Here is a 19,180-nt window from a genome sequence, read left to right as displayed (position 1 = left end):
TTTTTTTAATTTTTAAAAAATGTTTATTTACTTTTGAGAGAGAAAGCGAGAGAGCGCGCGCAATCAGGGAAGGGGCAGAGAGAGAGGGAGACACAGAAGCTGAAGCAGGCTCCAGGCTCTGAGCTGTCAGCACAGAGCCGGACCGGGAGGTTGAACCCCAGGGGAACTGTGAGATCATGACCTGAGCCGAAGTCAGACTTAACCGACTGAACCATACAGGCGCCTCTCACCTAATCATCTTCTGACCCTCCTTGTACCTAGTTTAAGAGTGTATTCCTTTGGGGCGCCTGGGTGGCTCAGTAGGTTAAGCGTCCAGCTCAGGTCATGATCTCACCCATGGTGAGTTCAAGCCCCACATCGGGCTCTTGACAGCTCCGAGCCTGGAGCCTGCTTCAGATTCTCTCTCTCTCTCTCTCTCTCTCTCTCTCTCTCTCTCTGCCCCTCCCCTACTCACGTTCTGTCTCTCAAAAATAAAATAAGCATTTAAAAAAAAGTATATTCCTTCAAAGATTATCTTTGTTCTTTCCTTTAGGCCTGAGTACGATGCTACTGCCACACTCACTCCATCTACCCTCTCATCTTCTTAAAATAGGAGAGGAAGAAAATCCAATTGTGAAGTTCGATTTTTAACAGAAACTGTGCTTTCGCTAGCATCGCCTCCCCCCCAAAGACATGTGGTGTCCTTTACTCTCCAGCGATTTTTTTGCTCACTTTTAAAATCTCCTGTATTTTCCTTGGTGGCACATTCCCTTCTCAGTTCTTTAATCAAACCCATTTTACTGTTCAGAAATGTAAATTCCTGCTTTTTTTCCTCACCCCTGTCCCAGATGACGAATTACATCTACAACCCCCTTTTCACACTCTGTTTAGTGTCGCCCTCTCTCAGGAACCTTACATTATTCTCACTACAACTCTTCTCTGGCCTAAGCCCAGGGCCCCTAAGGTTTACCCTTTCTTCCAAATCAGCCCTCGTCCTCTAACATCCAGTTAGGGCCCAGGGCCTAAATTTCATAACCAATCCGCGGCCACATCCAAGGCCCCTCCTCGACCCCACCCCCCTGCCCAGCCCAGCCCAGCCTCTGTTCCTCTGACCTAACACCGCCCCCGCACCTCCACCTGCCCGGAGCAGTTCGCGATCCTCTCAGGCCCTCCAGCCCCTTTCAGCGCCTTCCGCCCCACCCCGCATCCTGGGGCCTCCAGTCCGCGCTCGCGGCCGACGCCTCAGCCAATCCGCGTGCTGCATCCCGACCCCGCGGGCACCCGCGCCCAGACTCCGCCCCCACGCCCGAATCCTGACCCACCCGGCCCTGAAGCGCAGGCGTGACCCGAGCCGGGGGAGGCGAGACTGGCGCGCGCGTAGGAGGTGAGTGGGGTGTCAGGGGGGCGCTCCGGGTCCCGGCGCGCGGAGTCGTGTGGAGCGAGGCCGGGAGGGAGGCGGCCGGAGTCGGGCTCCCGGCGAGACGGAGAGGCCGACTGGATCTCATTCAGGACCGGGACTAGCGTTTGGGAGCAGGCGGCGTGACCCGGGGCTGGGTCCCTTGACCCGCACCCTGGCGGTGCGGGGCGCCCACGCTGGCATTAAGTTTCCTCTGGAGAGGTGGCTGGCTTGGCAGGTGGGGCCCCAGCACCCCGGTCACCCCCCCCCCCCAAAAAAGCCTTTTTGCCCCTTTTGCTCTTGATTTTACAACTTTGGCATTTTGAAAACACCGACAACAGTTCATCCAAAACCGGGATTCCTAACTGGAAAGGAAACGAAGGCTGTTCACTTGCCGTGTAAGTGAAGTGTGGAGTCTGAAGTGTGTGGTTAGAAAAGCAGCCCAATCTGCCGCTCCACGAGTGCGACCCCCCGCCCTTGGGCTGCCTCCCGGGCACGGGGGCGCCTGTCCCCCTCTGCGGCCTGAGGCCAGAATTGGGCAGCCCGCCCACTTCCGCAGCCCGCCCACTTCCACGGCAGGCGCCCAACCGAGCACAAAGTCACTTTGTGTTGTGCTAGAACCTCATTCCTTCTCATGGAAACAAGGCAGCCGCACTTCTTCCCCCAATCAGATTTATATTCGCCGAATCCATTTTCACAGATCGGCTTTTTAAACAGTTTCAGGATCCTGCCTCCTTAAGTGTGGTGCGGGCTAAATATGGTTCGGTTTTCCCATTCTTGCTCCAGTGTCAGGGCTTTGAGGCCTGTTATTCCCACTGTACTTCCCCGTCCAGTACCTGTTCACCTAGATGCCCTCTGTTGCACCAGGGAACTTTGCAAACAGAAGTTTGGAAGAAGTGGGCCGACAGGGAGAGCATAAGGTAGAAATAATCTTTGTTCAAACTGCTAACGTGGGTGTGCATTGGCCTCAGCCTTTTTTGGAGTCACCTCACCTTGAGGCTTGCAGTTAACCTGAGCGATCGGAACGTCGTCAGATTAAACCTTTTCGTCCCCACAAGCAAAGCAGTTATATGTAAGTTGATCATTTGGGTTTAAGGCCAGAGTTTCAAACTGATAAGATTAATTTTGATTGCTTTGCTTACTTTGTAGCTCTGGCTTCTGCTCCCCGCCCCCACCAACAATTCTGGAGCCTTCTCAGGTTGTGGCACACACACCTTCTGTATCTTGGTTTTAAATACTCTACTCCAATGATGATAAATAGTTTAATTTTATATTGATCATGATTATTTCAATATGGAGCTGACCTTATGTATAATATGCTATAATCAGGTTTACCAGATCGCCTTGATATACAATTGCCTGGTTTTCTTCTCAGAGCATTGTTTTTAAGGAGAAGCTAGAAAAATATAGTGAAAATGTTGTTTAGAATTAAAAGCCATATACCTTTGATTTTTTTCTGACTTTTCAATGACATCCAAATTTGTTCATTTATTTTTATTATTTGTAAATATACATATGGAATGTTAATTGCATTAGAAAGTGCTGGTCAAAATGTGTTTATGTAAACTGCAGAAGAAAAATAGCTTCAGAGGTTCTGAATCTATAGCTGTCAGCCTACTTAGATTTCTTTGGAGCCTTTTTTTTTTTCTTTCCCCCCATGGATACCCCACAATTTCTCCCACAAACAGATTACCTAGTGAGAGAGTAATGGTTGAGAAGAAGAGAGAGCCCAGATCTGGGTATTGAGAAATTCTATCATTTAGTAGCAGGTTGGAGGAGAGGTAGGAGGGAAATGAGGGATCCTACTACGTCAAAAGCCAAGAGAACACGGGTGTTTCTGGGAGGAGACAGGACTTACCCAGTAGTATCTGAAGCTGCAGAGAGCTCAAGGGTCAGAACTGACTTGAGCAAGATCTGCTTCTGTGGAGTAATGGGTACAAAAGTCAGATTGCATACAAGAAGAATGAAATCTTGCCATTTGCAACTAACTACGTGGATGGAACTGGAGGGGATTATGCTAAGTGAAATTAGTCAGAAAAAGACAAATATCATATGACTTCACTCATAGGAGGAATTTAAGATACAAAACAGATGAATAAAAGGGAAGGGAAGCAAAAATAATATAAAAACAGGGAGGGGGCAAAACATAAGAGACTCTTAAATATGGAGGAAAAACAGGGTTGCTGGAGGGGTTGTGGGAGGGGGATGGGCTAAATGGGTAAGGGGCATTAAGGAATCTACTCCTGAAATCATTGTTGGACCATATGCTAACTTGGGTGTAAAATAAACAATAGATAAATTAAAAAAAAAAAAGACTGCATCAGGTTGAAGAGTATGTAGATTGAGGAAAAGGAGACAACTAATCTGTCTTTTTAAAAGTTTTGCTCTTAAGAGAAAGTAACAGGAAGGTTTTGATTTGAAGAGGAAATGTACGATGGGGAGGAGAAGGTAGAGTCAAGAGTTTAATTCTTGGTTGGTGTTTTGTATTTGCTGTTTTTTGTAACTGGAAGAGATGTGAGCAAGGAAAGTTGCATTTACAAGAGAAAGGGTAATAATCACTGGAGAAAGGTCTCTGTAGTGCTAGGAGTGAATGAGATCTAAGCCATGGGAGGAAGAATTATCCTTTTGTGGGAGGGTGAGTATAGAAAGGAAGGAAAAAAGGATTCTTTGGGCTTGGTGTTTTCTATTTGGGTAAATTGAGATGGTAAATCTGATGGCTTCTGTTTTCTCTATGATAGGAAGCAAGGGCATCTATTTAGAACAAAGAGCTTTTAGGTTAGAGGAGTGTGGGAAAAATTAAAATCTGGACTGTAGGAGAGAAGTGTGGCCTGCCCTCTTAGGGTTTCCAGCTGGGCCTTAGAATTATACTGACATAAGGCAGATAGTAGGAGAAGCGTACGAAGAAGCGGCCGAAACAACTGCTTTTATACTAGGTTGAACGTGGAGAGGCAATTGTGGGAAAGTAACTAAAATATTTAGGTAAGCTAAAGGAAGATAAGGATTATTTTAACAAGGCCTCTTTACAAAATTCGCTCAGCTTCAGTTTACCATCTAAGAGTGTTCCTTTTCTCCTGTATAGGGAAGGCACCTTTCACATGGAAATTTTATCTCCTGTTTTCAGGAAGAAAAGGAAGGATCAGATTGCTCTTTTTGGCATTTGCTATTTTTCAAGTGCCTTTAGCTCAAAATAATTCTTATTCCAAAGTGGCATATTTTGGGGTGGCATATCCTGCCATCCTTCCCCTACAAAATAGAGTATAACGCTGCAGAGTGTTGGGGGTCAATTCGAAGTTAATGGCCATGTATTTACGGTGAAACCACGCATCCTGTATGACCTTCCCCAGCTTGGGAAAACCAAACACTGTAGATGAGTTGATCCAGTGCTAGAGTGTTACAGACAGGTGAGAGGCTAGACAGGGTGGGGTAGGGCATTGTCTAGAAGATTGCTGAAGTGATGAACTGGCTTCTATATTGGAAAATAAAGGAAAGTGCAGGCTGATTGGGAAAAGGAAAGGCAGCCTCCTAGAGATCTTGATAATACTGAAGAATAGAATAATTAATTGAAAGGAAAGATAGTTTATGGTCAAAGAGCAGAATGTTTCAATCAGTTATTTTGCAATTAGACCCGACTGAGGTAATGGCAAGGTGCAGTGTATGGTAGCAGGAGAGAGAGTAAGGTGGAATGGAGCAGAAGAGCAGTGGACATGGGATGTCACCTGTTGGGTGGATCATCTCTAAAGCCATTGAAATTACCTGGGATGGTCACAGTATTGAGTTGGGAATACTGTGTGCGTACTGACAAAGTCCTTAATAAGGACAGGGAGTTACCAGCAGGACAGAAGATAATGTCAGTGAGGCAGATGAGGGAAGTAATAGTCTGGCAGTGGTAAAATGGGTGGCAAGAAAGAGTTAGGTGGGGCATATATGAACAGAAGCCAACACCGAGGAACATAGAAGTGGTATGTTCAGGGAACGGTTAAGATTTGTGTTAAAACAAGGAGAATGCTCTGAGAACATAAAGATATATTGGAATTTGCTGATTATGGTCCACCTGTTCTAAAAGACACAATGGAAGGTTTGGAACGTGGAAGAGAAATGGAGAACTGGGTCAGTTGCCCGCAAGTACATTGTATTATGGAGGTAATATGCTGTTGAAGGTAGATAGAGAGGAGGCGAGATTTAGGCTTTGGGATTTCCAGACGAAAACAGGTAGATTGAGTGTCAACTTCCTAAGGAGAATGGGCACTGAGGCCTGGTGGCCAGAGGAGATTTCCCAAGAGCTGGAGTCTAAGCTCCATACGTGATCAGTCAGTGACTTACCAGCACCTTCTGGATTTACCTTCAAACCGAGGACTGATGTGTTCACCTGTTTTGAAAAATGAGGGAACTGACGTTCAGCAAGAGTCAGCAACTTCTCCAAGGATAGAAAACTTTTTAAAATATCAGAATAAGGACTTGAATCCAGGTATCCTGATTCCTAGTACTGTCCCCGCACCCCCGCCCAGTTTTTCTCCAGAAGGTGGAACAGGTCTCTAAGGAATTAGGCTGAACTGAAATAAATGAACATTGATTTGCTGGGGGGGAGAGGGGGGACCAACTAAATTATCCTAAATCAAATAGCTCCATGATACTCAATAAAGATTTTTTGATATTGTTCCCTTTGTTTGGTGATACCTTTTCTTAAAACTATCCATGTTGCCTAAACTAGTTAATAATTTATTCCTGAATAGAACAGTTAATGATGCAAGAATAAGCATTCCTTAATTTAAGAAAACCTGTTCTTCAACTTGAAAGACTTAAAACATAAGGGGTAATTATTTACTTTACAAAAGGAATCAATATTTCATAAAAAGATTCATAAATAGCCACTGATATCATTAATTTGTAATGTGATTTGATGTATTTATTCAGTAATTTAACATTTTATTTATCAAGTGCATACTATTTGCCAGAGAATGCAGTAGTAAACTAAATACACCAGACCCTGCACATGAAGCATCAAATGAGTGAATGAATGACCAACCAAACAACAACAACAAAAGTGCTTTGCAGAAAATTAAAATAGGCTGATGTGATAGAATGGCTGAGAGGCTGTTGTTGTTTTTAAATTTTTTTAATGTTTATTATTTATTTTGGAGAGAGAGAGAGACAGAGACAGAGTGCAAGCAGGGGAGGGGCAGAGAGAGGAAGACACAGAACCTGAAGCAGGTTCCAGGCTCCAAGCTGTCAGCACAGAGCCGGATGCAGGGCTTGAACTCTCAAACTGCGAGATCATAACCTGAGCCAAAGTCGGATGTTTAACCAACTGAGCCACCCAGGCACCCCTAAGAGGCTGTGGTTTTAAGCTGAGAAATTGCTGACAAGGTCAGGATTTTATATTTAACTTCTTAAGAAACTTCAATATATTATTTCTCACATTTAAAGCTTTCTGTAGCCTTATCATTTTGGTAACTCAAAGAGAGTCCTAGCTAGCTTTGGTGGATTCCTTTAAATCTGTAGAGTATGTCTCTTCTTCTAAAGTTTAATTAACCACTGGAGATGGAGGAAATGACACCCACTGATACAAGATTCTCAGACTAAAACTTCTTCTAAGTAAGTTTCTGTTTACCTGAATGTTCTTAGAAAGTTGAATTGTCTTCTAATTCCAGGTGACAGTATAATAATAGAATTTCATATTGCTTTGGTAACAGTTTTCCTTATAGGTAGAGACATAATTCAGAATGCATGCCTGTTATGTAACTAGAATCTATTGAAATAGCTTGCTACTTTTCTATGGGATTGTTGAGGAAAGTGCCATCTGAAAATAACCTAAAATTCATTCGTATATTCTTTATGTTTGTCAAGGACCTGCTATAATGCTTTTCAAACAACTTGCTAAATTCTAACCACTTTAATTTACTGTCACAAATTGTGCTTTTTTATATGACTTTATCCAGACAATTCTGAAATTTGAGTAGTTTCTAGGTTGAAATATCCTGGTTTTTATAGCTGCTATAAATGAAACTTCTACTTACTGTAATTTTATGCTCTTGACTAAATTAGAGCTTTTTATTTTTTGAATTCACAATATGCTTACACACCTCTAGTTTAAAATGACATATCCATAAATTTTTATAAGATAAGAGGGTTCTAGTGATGAGAGGTTATATGTAGAAAGAGAACTGTGAAAAATTTTTACTTATATTTTGTATAAGCTTATGGTCTATTAGCTAGCTGTAAGTGTCTGATAGTGATGTAAGTGTCATATATTTTCTTCTTTTTAACATATTTCTTTTATCCTGCAGCATGTTTTTGGCCCAGAGGAGACTTTGCTCCCTTGAAAGTAGAGCAAAATTCCTGAAGACAATTTATTCTTCAAAAATCCTCGGACTCCCTACTTCTGCTGTAGGTATTGCTTAATCACTTATACAGATACGTATTGTACTTATCCTGCCATGTCAAAAAAGGATACAATTTTCTGGGTACTTTAGATGCATTTTATTGGAATGAGTATTTCTATGATGTGTAAGCTGAAGGTATCGCTGGTCATTGCTGGAACTGACATTCACTGAGCTGCTTGCTGTTTATGTATCATAGTGCTGGCTGTCTCCTTTTATCTTTGCATAACTCTTCAAGTTATGAATTGTTATATTCTTGTGTTACAAGTGAGAAACTGGAGACTTAGACAGGTGTAGTAACTTCCCCAAGGTTACAGCTTTTAAATGGCATAATCAAAATGCCCACTCACCCCTGTCTAGCTCTGGCACTCTCAAGGGCACTCCCTGTCCACTCAAGATAGGAAGTTATAGTGAATGTAAGTGCTGGCCCTGTGACTTCCAGTCTATTAGAAAATATGGCAGATTGAGGAACAGGTGATGTGAGAGCATGGAAAAGCAAACAATCCAAAATGTGGGTCATAACAAGATAGATTAAGTGACCCAGTTTTTTTCAACAAGTCAGTGGCATGGGAAAAAAGTTGGGGGAGGGATATTTCAGAAGGACTGCTCTAGGATGAAAAGAGGCTTCAGAACTTCATCCAGCAAATACAGCATGTAGACCTTGTTTAGGAACTTGATTGCAATCAACTGAAATGCAAAAGTATTTTTAAAGGCAGTCAGAAAAATATGTATATGGATTGGGTATTAGATGATATGGTTACAAAAACAAAGTCCAACTGAGAAAATTTGCAGATCTAACTGACTTTATTAAATGATTCATGAACCGGCACCCTCCCATCCAGTGAGCAGAGAGGAGCCCCAAGGAGTTGTACAAAACGGAAGGCTTTTGTGGAAAGGAGGGTGGGGAAAGAAAGTTATTAGCAAAATGAAAGGATTGCTCCATGCCAGGAACAATTACTTCATCTTTCTTTGAGGGATAGGGTGACCCATGTGGTAGACTCATTGGCAACTAATTGAAAAATTCCTGGCTGACTGATTAAGACTGCATTTCTGAGGGAAGTTGATGGTGCAGTTAGATTAGGTATTAAGCCCCCGTTTGGCAACTTGGTCTAAGTGACATCATTTTGGGCCTGTGGTTTTGTTTTTAACAATTCTCTCGATTCTCCAAGTAACTGAGAGATGTGATCAAAATTTAAGGCATTAGTGCCACTCTCAATTACCACTCTGAAGTTGACAGTTTTGTTCTTTTAGGTGGTACCTATAGGTTACGATATTCCTGCTTAACCTCTTGATATTCACAGGTCATAACTTCCAGTTTACACTCATTAAGTTGGTCACTTTCGTCATTCCTTAAACAGCCCAGTCATTTGCTTGGTAATTAGTAGAGGGAGATATGATTGCTATAAGGAGGATAATTCCCAGTGTTTGGAGTGCACTCTGAAGCCATTGTCCCAAGACTCAAACCAATCAAAATCCACAAAGTCAAAGAAAGACTCCAAGCAAGGAATCACCTTTTCACCTTTTTCCTTTGGTCTTATGTAATTGAGTTCTTCCCCAGAGATACTAACCCTGGTATAGCAGGTGGTGTTGGCCTCAGCACAGACACCTCCTTGTTCAGGTAAAAGATAATCAAGAGTTATTCTAATATCGAGGACAACTTTTGCCAGAGAGGCTAAAGATCTTTGTAGGACAGCTATCCCATTAGCAACAGATTCTTCATTATCTTCAAGAGTTGGGAGAAGTTTCTGATCACATCCTGCTTTTCATTAACTCCTAACCCGGGAATCATGACCCTGCCAAAGGAAGCAAATCCCGAATCCTGAATGCCTCCTGGTAGGTCTTTTTTAACTCAACGGTATAAATTCAGGGGAGTCAACCAATGAGATGTCTTAGTTTGCTTGTGAAAAGTTAGGGGTACAGGTAGATAACTTAAGAGGCCTTGCCCAGCTTGTGCCAACGAGGCATTCACAGGCCCAAGGAGAATGATAATTGCCACAGACAAAGATGCACAAACCATTCCCATTAGGATGGGATTATTGCATTTGCCCTCTCACCTGTCACCCCAGCCTGGGGTCAGTTAGATTTTCAGCACAATGGGAAGAACATTTCTAAACTGAAAGAATGAGTCCTTATAATACCCTGCAAAGATGGGTGTTGCTGGTGAGATGTCTTAGAGAATGGGAGCAGATGTGAGCTAGATGATCAGGAGAACGAGGATGTTCAAGTAATAAGATTTATAGAAGTGATTGTATCTAATTGGGTACTACACTTACAATTGAAGAAAGAAAAAAACAAAGCACAGTTTGTTCTATCTATAAAAGTTGAAATCAGTGGGAGACTTCAGGGGGTGCGGGGTTAATTGTAGTTTTCAGTGACATTAGGAAAAGAAGAGAAATAAGTCACAGGGAGGACCAGGGCTCTCTAACATCCTGGACAGCTTGAAATCTTTGATGACAGATCCAGCAGTCTGAAAGATTACTCCCCTTTCCCTCTTAGCAATGGCCTGGGAGATACAGATGAAGGTCTTGTCTTTCCAGGCTGATGCCAAAGGAAAGAAAGAGGAGAAAAAATTTCATGTTAAAGTATGAAGTCTCTATCTGGTGTCTTGGGAAGAAGCAGTTCACTTCGATGTCAGCTACTTGCCTTGTCAATTTGATTTATATGTCTCCAGCATCTTTACAGGAACAGAGGTCAAGTGAGGCTGTCTTGTCTTTAGCTGTATGATATGTATGCAAGGCTTAATGCCCTCTAGTTTTTCAGCAGTGTCAGTGGTCAGGAATACTTGGTAAGGTCCTTTCCAATGTGGCTCTAGAGCTGCTTTTTTTTCCCCCCTTCCCAATGGTGTTTCCAAAATACCCAGTCCCCAGGCTCCAGAGTGACCAACAGGATCCTTGGAACTGGGGTCAGAGAAAGCTTCTTTAACCTGTTGATGGTAGGCCTTAGCATTAGACATTAAAGACTCACAGTAGGGGCGCCTGGGTGGCTTGGTTGAGCAACCGACTTCAGCTTGGGTCACAATCTCATAGGTCGTGAGTTCAAGCCCCGCGTCGGGCTCTGTGCTTATAGCTCAGAGCCTGGACCCTGTCTCCCTCTCTCTCTGCCCCGCCCCCCTTCACATTCTGTGTCTCTCTCAAAAATAAATAAACATTAAAAAAAAAAAAAAAAAGACTCACAGTAGCTAGTCATACTGGCATGAGGTGACAAGCAGAAAGTTGCATGCCAATAGAAGTTGGCCTGCAGGTGACTATCTCATGTAGAGTGAGTTTATGTTTCCCAAGGGGGACGTTGTGAATCATCAGCAGAGCCAGTGGCAGAACCTTAGACCAAGGGAGTCCAGCGGTTTCAGTAAGCTCAGAGATTTTAAGTTGGAAAATTGCATTAGTTCTTTCAACCTTGCCCAATGAATTGAGGCAATAGGAAAAGTGATATGTCCGAGATGTTTGTAAGGCCTTTATTAAAGCTTGTATGATTCTCCCAATGAAGTGGATGCCTTGATCACTAGAAATTATGGAAAGTATACCCCAAATGGGAAACATGTTTTCTACCAGTTTCTTTGTCACTTGAGGGAGTAAGCCTTGCAGCAGGGGAAAGCTTCAGCCCATCTGGAAAATATACAAACAATAACAAGAACATATTGATAACCCCAGAATGGTGGCAGTTGAATGAAGTCCAGCTGTAGGTGTTCAAAGGGTCCATAGGAGGCTGGGAACAAAAATAGGTTTTCTAGAACTGTGGTCCTGACAGGTTAGACACTGATGATAAACTGTGGTTTGTTTGTTTGTTTGTTTGTTTGTTTGTTTGTTTTTGGCAGTCTGTAGAAGTTTCTCCACCAATGTTTGTTTATAATTTGAGTTATGTTAAACCTACCATGGTGGGTGAAGGAATGTAAAAATCAAAAAATGGGATTTGCCAAGGAGCCGGAAAGAACCAAGCAGCCATCATGGGCTTCCCGTATCCTTGACTGTTCATTGAATTTACAAGCGTTATTTGTACATCCTAATTTTTCTGATTCAGGAGCAAACTGTTGCCATGCCACAAGGACATCAGCATGGCAAAGGTCTGGCAACAAAGGGATGTTTTTTTGTAGAAGCAGAATGGACTTTATCCACATGTGCCACATCCTTTACAGATTCTCTTGCTGTTGCCTCTGCATGAAAGTCAGCTGGGGCATGTCCCTGATGTTCAGGTTTAATCCTTTTAGTATGTGTCTCTACTTGAGGACAGGAACTTCAGAAGATAGAGTAAGGTCGTGTATGCGTCCATTTTTTCTTTGGGTCCCAGTGGACATGAGAAAACCCCTGTATTTCCATAACATTCCAAACTCATGGATTACCCCAATGGCATATCCTTCAGCATTGTAAATATTAACAACGTGCCCTTTTGAAAACTGACCTGCGCTGGTGAGGGTCTGGTGCTCTGCTTGTTGGGCTGATTTAGCTTTTGCACATCTTCCTTTCTGGGTAGTTCATATTGGGTGGTAACAGCATAATCAGCCTGGAACTTCCATTTTCATTTTTACAGTATGACCCATCAAAAAACAAGATTAGATCAGAATTAGTCAAAGGGGTGTCCCTTAGATCAGGACACAGTGTCCTGAAATGGGACGTTAGTACCTCACAGTAGTGAGGCTCACCTTCATTAGGCAGGGGGGCCCTAATGTGTCAGGTCTAAGAATGTTGCAACATTTAAGATGAAGATTGGTGGTGAAAGCAGAAGGACTTTGAGTTTAGTGGGTCAATTCAGAGTTAGGAAGGCTTTGGACAGCATGTGGGGTTTGTAAGTAAGTGGACATCCCTTCCAGAATGTTGGATCAGCTGAGGCTTCTGACTGAAGCTGCATCTTGCCTTAAAGCAGCTGGGATAGACTGAAGCACCTGAATCAAGCTGCATACTATAATGGGCAACAAGCCTTTGTCACCATCTTGTGTGAGCATCTCCAGGACTTGGTTATCTTTTTCATGTATAAATTAGGCGAACGATTTTGAATAGTTCAGCTTCCCTGGGGCAGGTGGCTCTTGTAAGGCTTGTTTCCGTTTTAGAAAGGCCTGTTTATGTAGATCATCCCGGGGAAAGGGGTCCAGGAACCAAAATGGTAATAAGTTCATAAGATGGGGAAGCACATAAAAATTAGCAACCCATAGTCTGTGACATCAGCTAGACCCAGAACTCCATGAAGCTGTCACTTTGTTGTAGGCCTAGGAAATTCCTGGATTAGTTTAATTCTTTTTGGAGATAGCTGGATCCCACCAGTACTTACATCATGATCTAAGTAATAAACAGTGTCTGAGGATGATTGCGATTCTTCAGATACCTTATGTCCTTTTCAACTAACTGTTGTAGCAAATAAATGGGATCTTGTATGGATGCCTTCTTAGTAACAGAGCACAGCAAGAGACTGTCCACATGCTATAAAAGAGTTCATTACCTGGGGAACTGGAGGGTATTTCTGTCTTTGTGGAGCAGCTGGGCGAAATAAGAAGGGGACTCAATGAGCCTTGGCCTCTGTACCCAACTGTTCGGGTGTATTATTGTTGATTATTCTGAGTAAAGGCAAATAGATCTTGTCTGTCAGGATCTGCAGGGATGTTGAAAGAGGCTGAACGGAGGTCTGCCACAGTGAACAATTTTGAGTCAGGTGGAACTTGGGACAAAAGGCATGTTTGGAAAAAGGGGAATAATAGATCTGAAGTCCTGGACAAATTGCTATCCCCTTCCATTAGGTTTCTGGACTGGCAAGCCCCTTGAGTGTTAGAAGGCCTCCTACAGAATTGATTAACTCCTGGCTGATTAGGTCTTCTCTTGGTTTGAGGCCTTGCATGGATGCTGAGGAAATTCGGGAAGAAGTTTAGTCACATCTATACGTATTTTTATAGGCGCTGCGCTTTTTATCCTTCCATTGTCTATACTGGAAGCAGCTCATTGAATTTCAGGCATCTTGATTAAATTAAGGAACTTCTGTTAGAATTCTTCTATTTCGGGACACCTGGGTGGCTCAGTCAGTTGGGCATCTGACTTTGGCTCGGGTCATGATCTCACAGCTTGTGGGTTCGAGCCCCGTGTCAGTCTCTGCTGACAGCTCAGAGCCTGGAGCCTGCTTCAGATTCTGTGTCTCCCTCTCTGTCTCTGCCCCTCCCCCGCGCTCGCTCGCGCTCTCTCTCTCTCTCTCAAATAAATAAGCATTAAAAAAAAATTCTTCTATTTGAAGGACAGAATGGAAAGAACATGAAAAATCAGGTTCAGGTTGGTCAGGGAACTCCAAAGTGAGGTCTTCCTTGGAGGCAACCCATATTAACTCTTTGAGTTTGGACAGGGATGATTACCTGATAGAATGACTAGGGCTATGTCACACAGCTAAAAGGAATGTTTTTCAGTAAAAGGTTCCAAAGTCATTGGTACTGGTTGAGGTAGAGTTTCTCTCTGAAGTTTGTTAGCCACCCCCACAGTGGCAACTTCTTTTTCTCTCCGAGGGAACTGTTGCCCTATAAGAGTGAACTTTAAAAGTACAAAGTGTAGTGGGGTGTCTGGGTGGCTCACTCGGTTAAAAATCCGATTTTGGCTCAGGTTGTGATCTTGTGGTTGGGCTCTGTGCTGACAGCTCAGAGCCTGGAGCCTGCTTGGGATTCTGTGTCTCCCTCTTTATCTGCCCCACTGCTTGCACTCAGTCTCTGTCTGTCTCTCTCTCTCTCAAAAATAAACATTAAAAAGAAAAAAAAAAAAGAAGATAGAAAGTGTAGCTGCAACTTCAGGCAGCTTAATTTCAAAAGGTAGTTCTTGAACAGTCTCTTCAGAGTATAAAGGCAGTTCAGACACAGAATTAGTAAAACCTAGCACCCAGGTAAAGAAGGATAGAGTGGAGCAGTAGGGGTCACATCAGTCTTAATGTCTTTTGTTTCAGGTACCTCTGCTGTTTTTACTTTTTCATTAGCCTTTTGTAATGAATCTTTTAAGCTATTTTAGAACCTTGAAGTCTTTTGGAAACTTTTGTATACCAATTAAAATAGGTATCCTATTCTGTTCCTTTAATTTGGGAACCTTTCTTTTCTTTTATTTTAAAGTTTATTTATTTATTTTTAGAGAGGGAAAGCACAAGTCAGGGAGGGGCAGAGAAGGGAGGTGGGGGGAGAGAGAGAGAAAGAAAAGGAATCCCAAGCAGGCTCTGCACTATCAGCACAGAGCCCCAAGCAGGGCTCGAACCCATGAACCGTGAGATCATGCTCTGAGCTGAAGTTGGACGGTTAACCTACTGAGCCACCTAGGCACCCCTGGGAATCTTTATTTTCAAGTGTACTTTGCAAATAAATGATCTTGTCTAACTGGAATGTTCCCCTTAATGGCCATTGCAATTCTAGGTGTTCTTAGTAATATTTTGCCATTTCTATAGATATTACAGCTCCCAGCACTATAGTTTTTAGACCTAACAAGGGTAGCACTGACAAGTTTAATCAAGAGATAGTGGACCTAGCTAGACTCCTTCCTGTAGACCTGTTTTCTCTAGAAATCCTCATCCACACCATCGTTAATATCATTGGAAAGTTGCATAAAAGTCATCTGGGAGGAAAGGACTGTAATGGACATTGGGCTGCACTTTATCTGTATCACTTGCTTTATTTTTTTATTTTTTAATTAAAAAATTTTTTTAACGTTTAGCCCAGTGTGGGGCTTGAGCTCACAATCCTGAAATCAAGACCTGAACTGAGATCAATAGTCGGACACTTAACCCACTGAGCCACCCAGGTGCCCCTCTTTTCTGCTTTCTAAGTAGACACTAGGTTTTAAGTATGTGATGTGTACCAAGAACTGTTTTTCACTATGGATTTAACTTATTTAATTATCACAACAGCGGCACAGGACAGGCATTCATTTTCCTTATAAACAAATGAGGAAATTGAGTTTCAGAGAAGAACCTGCTACTTTGCATAGCCAGTAGATTTTGTTTTGTTTTAATTTTTTATTTTAGAGAGAGAGAGAAAGGGTGTGCAAGCGAGCACGCTTATATGTGAGCTGGGGACAGGGAGAGAAGGAAAGAGGAAAATCTTAACCAGGCTCCATGCTGAGCATGGGGCCTGACTTGGGGCCAATTCTTTTATCTCAGGATCGTGACCTGAGCAGAAATCAAGAGTCAAACAATCAACCGACTGAGCCACCCAGGTGCCCCTACTAGTAGTTTTGATGTTTAATTTCAAAGTAAGATCTACCTGGCTTGAAAGTTCATTGTGTTAAACAAGTTTGGAAATTTTAATTGGCATGTAGGCGTATATTCCAGGACACAGATTGGTGGGACCCCAATCTGCTTTACATACCTTCCTGGTGTTAGTGCCCAGTAGAAACCTGAGACCTGTTGTACAGTCTTAAATCCAAATTCGCAAGAGTTGTCCTGATTGGTTTAGCCTGACTCAGTCGATTCTTAATCTAATTAGCTGTGAGGGAGTTGGGGGAGGGTGAAATTATATAGTCCAGACAGGCAGAGGGTTCATCCCTGTGAATATAGGTGGGGACAATAAACTCATTTACAGTCAGTCTTGGCTTGGACCCGATTTTCAAAGAGAATAAATCAGGCTTTTTTTTTTTTTTTCCCTTGACCTGAGTCCATTTTTTTGGTATTTCCATTCTGTATTTACCTATTCTGCCAGCTCCCAGGTTTGAAGACTCTTATTTCCAATAAGCTTGTTTTTCTATAGGTATTGTTAAAAGATAATTTTCAGAAAAAAGGTAGAATCATGACTTATACAAATGTAAATATGCATATGTATTAAAGATTTTTATTTTATTCATATGAGAGAACAAACAAGTTATGACCAGTTCAAAGGAAAGTCAAAAAGCATAAATTTGTATTTGATAAGGGAATTGAATTGCAAATGAAGGTAAAACTCATTTTTCCACTGGATGGAGGGAAGTCAGTCAAAACTCTGGAACCATTTTCCCTGTCAGTTACCTTCAGTCTACAAAGGTGTAAAATATGTCAAAGACCAATTTTAACTCTGCTAGACTCAGCCCTGGAAGGGTGTGTTCATGTAGCCACTGCATAGTTCTCCCTTAAAGAACACATTTTTCCTCTTACATATTATCTCTCAGAGGGGATCCAAATTCCTTCCCTTTTCACTCATTTAGTCAACAAATATCAAATAGCTACAGCATATTAGACACAAGTAATTATAATTTGAAACAACTGTATATGTTGCTTAAAAATTCCAGTTAAATATGTGTGCCTTTGAGTTATAAATTGGATTTTTGTGTAGTTAGTTTTTCTCCTTGTATATCTTAAATCATCAATCCCTGCTCTACATTTGTACTTCTGAGTTTTAACTTTCTGTTCTTCTACCATTACAGGAACAGGAACATTCTATGCCATCTAGTGGCAAAAGAGTGTGATTTGTCTGTTTTGTTTTGTTTTGTTTTGTTTTGTTTTGTTTTGTTTTGTTTTGTTTTGTTTTTGCAGGGGTGGGGGAGTTGGAAGATATAAATCATCATACCTTGGAAAACATCTAAAATCTATGAGATAATTCTGTTATTATCTGCTTGCTTGAGGAGTATCTTGTCCAAAGGGAGAAAGAAGACATTTCAGCATACCCTGGAAGCTTTTTTTTTTTTAATTAAAAAAACTTATTTTCCATTTATTAATAGACTATTTTTTAGAGTATTATATGTTCAGAGCGAAATTGAGCAGAAACTAGAGAATTGCCATCTATCCCCTGCCCTCCCACATGCACAGCCTCCCCTATTATCAGTATCCGCTACCACAGTGGTATATTTATTACAATTGATGAACCTGTAGTGATGCATCATTGTTACCCAGTGTTCATAGTTTTTATTAGCGTTCACTCATATTGTTGTACATTCTGTGGATTTTGACAAAGGTATGAGGGAATGCACCTTCATAGTATTATGCAGAATAGTTTCACTGCCCTAAAAATCCTGTCTTCTACCTATTCATACTTTCTTCCACCCAAGCCCTGGCATACACTGATCTTTTTACTGTCTTCATGATTTTGCCCTTTAGGTTCCCTCTTGTCATCTTTGCCTGATGCCTCATTTCTTTTTAGCACTGAATAACATTCTGTCATCTGGTTCTATCACAGTTTATCCATTTGCCTACTGAATGGTATCTTGGTTGCTTCTAAGTTTTGGCAATTATAAATTGCCAAACATCACACACGGGATTTTTTTATGAACATAATTCTTCAACTGCTTTGTGTGAAATACCAATGAGAATGATTGCTGGATTGTATATAATTTTTGTTTTATAAGAAACTACCCTGGCAGCTTTTTAAAATCAGCTTTATCAAAATACAATTAATGGTATCCACTTAGGGTGTAAAACTCTATGATGATTTGAAGAAGTATGTATCATAAAACCACTGCTAAAATCAACATACAGAACGTGGTCAAGATTCCTCCTGTTCCTTTGCAGTTCATCCCTCACTGTTGATTTGCTCTGGCTCCATACGTTAGTTTTCTTTGTAAAAAAATACTATTTTGTATTAATTGGATTATAATAGTATGTACTGTCATCTTTTTTTTCACATGCATAATGATTTTTAAATTTACTCATGTTGTGATGTATCAGTAGTTCATTCCTTTTTTCAAAAAAAATTTTTACTGTTTATTTTTAAGAGAGAGTGTGGGGGAGGGGTACAGAGAGAGGGAGACACAGAATCTGCAGCAGGCTCCAGGCTCTGAGCTGTCAGCACAGAGCCCGATGTGGGGGCTCAGACTCACAAACCACGAGATTGTGACCTGAAGTTGGACGCTAACGGGCTGAGCCACCAAGGCGCCCCAGTAGTTCATTCCTTTTTATTACTGACTAGTATCACATTATATGGATATACCATCATTTGTTTATCCATTTACCTGTTAATGGGCTTTTAGATTGTTTCCAGGTTTTGCTATTGTGAGTAAAACTGTTGGGAACATCTGTATACAAGCCATTGTGTAGACATATGCTTTCATTTCTTTTAGGTAAACACCTAACAGTGGAATGGTTGGGTTGTACTGTACCTTTACATTTAATTTTTAAGTAACTGCTAAGTAGCTTCCAAAGTGGTTGTACCATTTTACATGCCCACCAGGTTCCTGTGAGTTCCAGGCTGCCCCACATCCTTACCAACACTCACTATCAACACTTTTAGCCATTCTCATGGGTATTTAGTAGCACCTCATTATGGTTTTAATTTGCATTTTCCCAATGACTAATGACATTGAGCATCTTTTATGTGCTTTTGGCCATTCATATATTTTCTACAAAGTGGCTGTCAAATCTTGTTTACCTTCTCTTGAGTTGTAAAAGTTCTTTATATATTCCAAATAGTTTTTTGTAAGATATATGTTGTAATTCTTTCCCCCTTCTGTGGCTTACCTGGCAACTATTTAAGATTTGTGAGCCCACTGAATGATATTTAGGGGGAGGGAAAAATAATTCTGTTGTCTACCCT

At 41.7% G+C, this 19,180-nt stretch overlaps 1 protein-coding gene across 4 annotated transcripts in view; it reads left to right on the top strand.

Annotated features, from left to right (window-relative positions):
* The first annotated feature begins 1,098 nt into the window (after positions 1 to 1,098).
* The window catches only part of KYAT3 (kynurenine aminotransferase 3), a 71,329-nt gene continuing 53,247 nt past the window's right edge, over positions 1,099 to 19,180 (top strand). The window contains exons 1-2 of one of the 4 annotated variants that reach the window (XM_006934884.5): positions 1,099 to 1,363; positions 7,660 to 7,759. In XM_006934884.5, the coding sequence (XP_006934946.1) occupies positions 7,661 to 7,759 (99 nt within the window). In that variant the 5' untranslated portion in view covers positions 1,099 to 1,363; position 7,660. Of the gene's footprint in view, positions 1,364 to 1,389; positions 1,774 to 2,321; positions 2,448 to 6,599; positions 6,740 to 7,659; positions 7,760 to 19,180 lie in introns of those variants that run through there. The other 3 variants (XM_006934885.5, XM_019837387.3, XM_003990286.5) reach the window with 3 other exon arrangements.

The sequence above is a fragment of the Felis catus genome, chromosome C1 (genome assembly GCF_018350175.1).
Source record: "Felis catus isolate Fca126 chromosome C1, F.catus_Fca126_mat1.0, whole genome shotgun sequence".
Taxonomy (NCBI): domain Eukaryota; kingdom Metazoa; phylum Chordata; class Mammalia; order Carnivora; family Felidae; genus Felis; species Felis catus.
The sequence above is the reverse complement of the archived record's forward strand: the minus strand, read 5'-3'. Positions and strand labels throughout refer to the sequence as shown.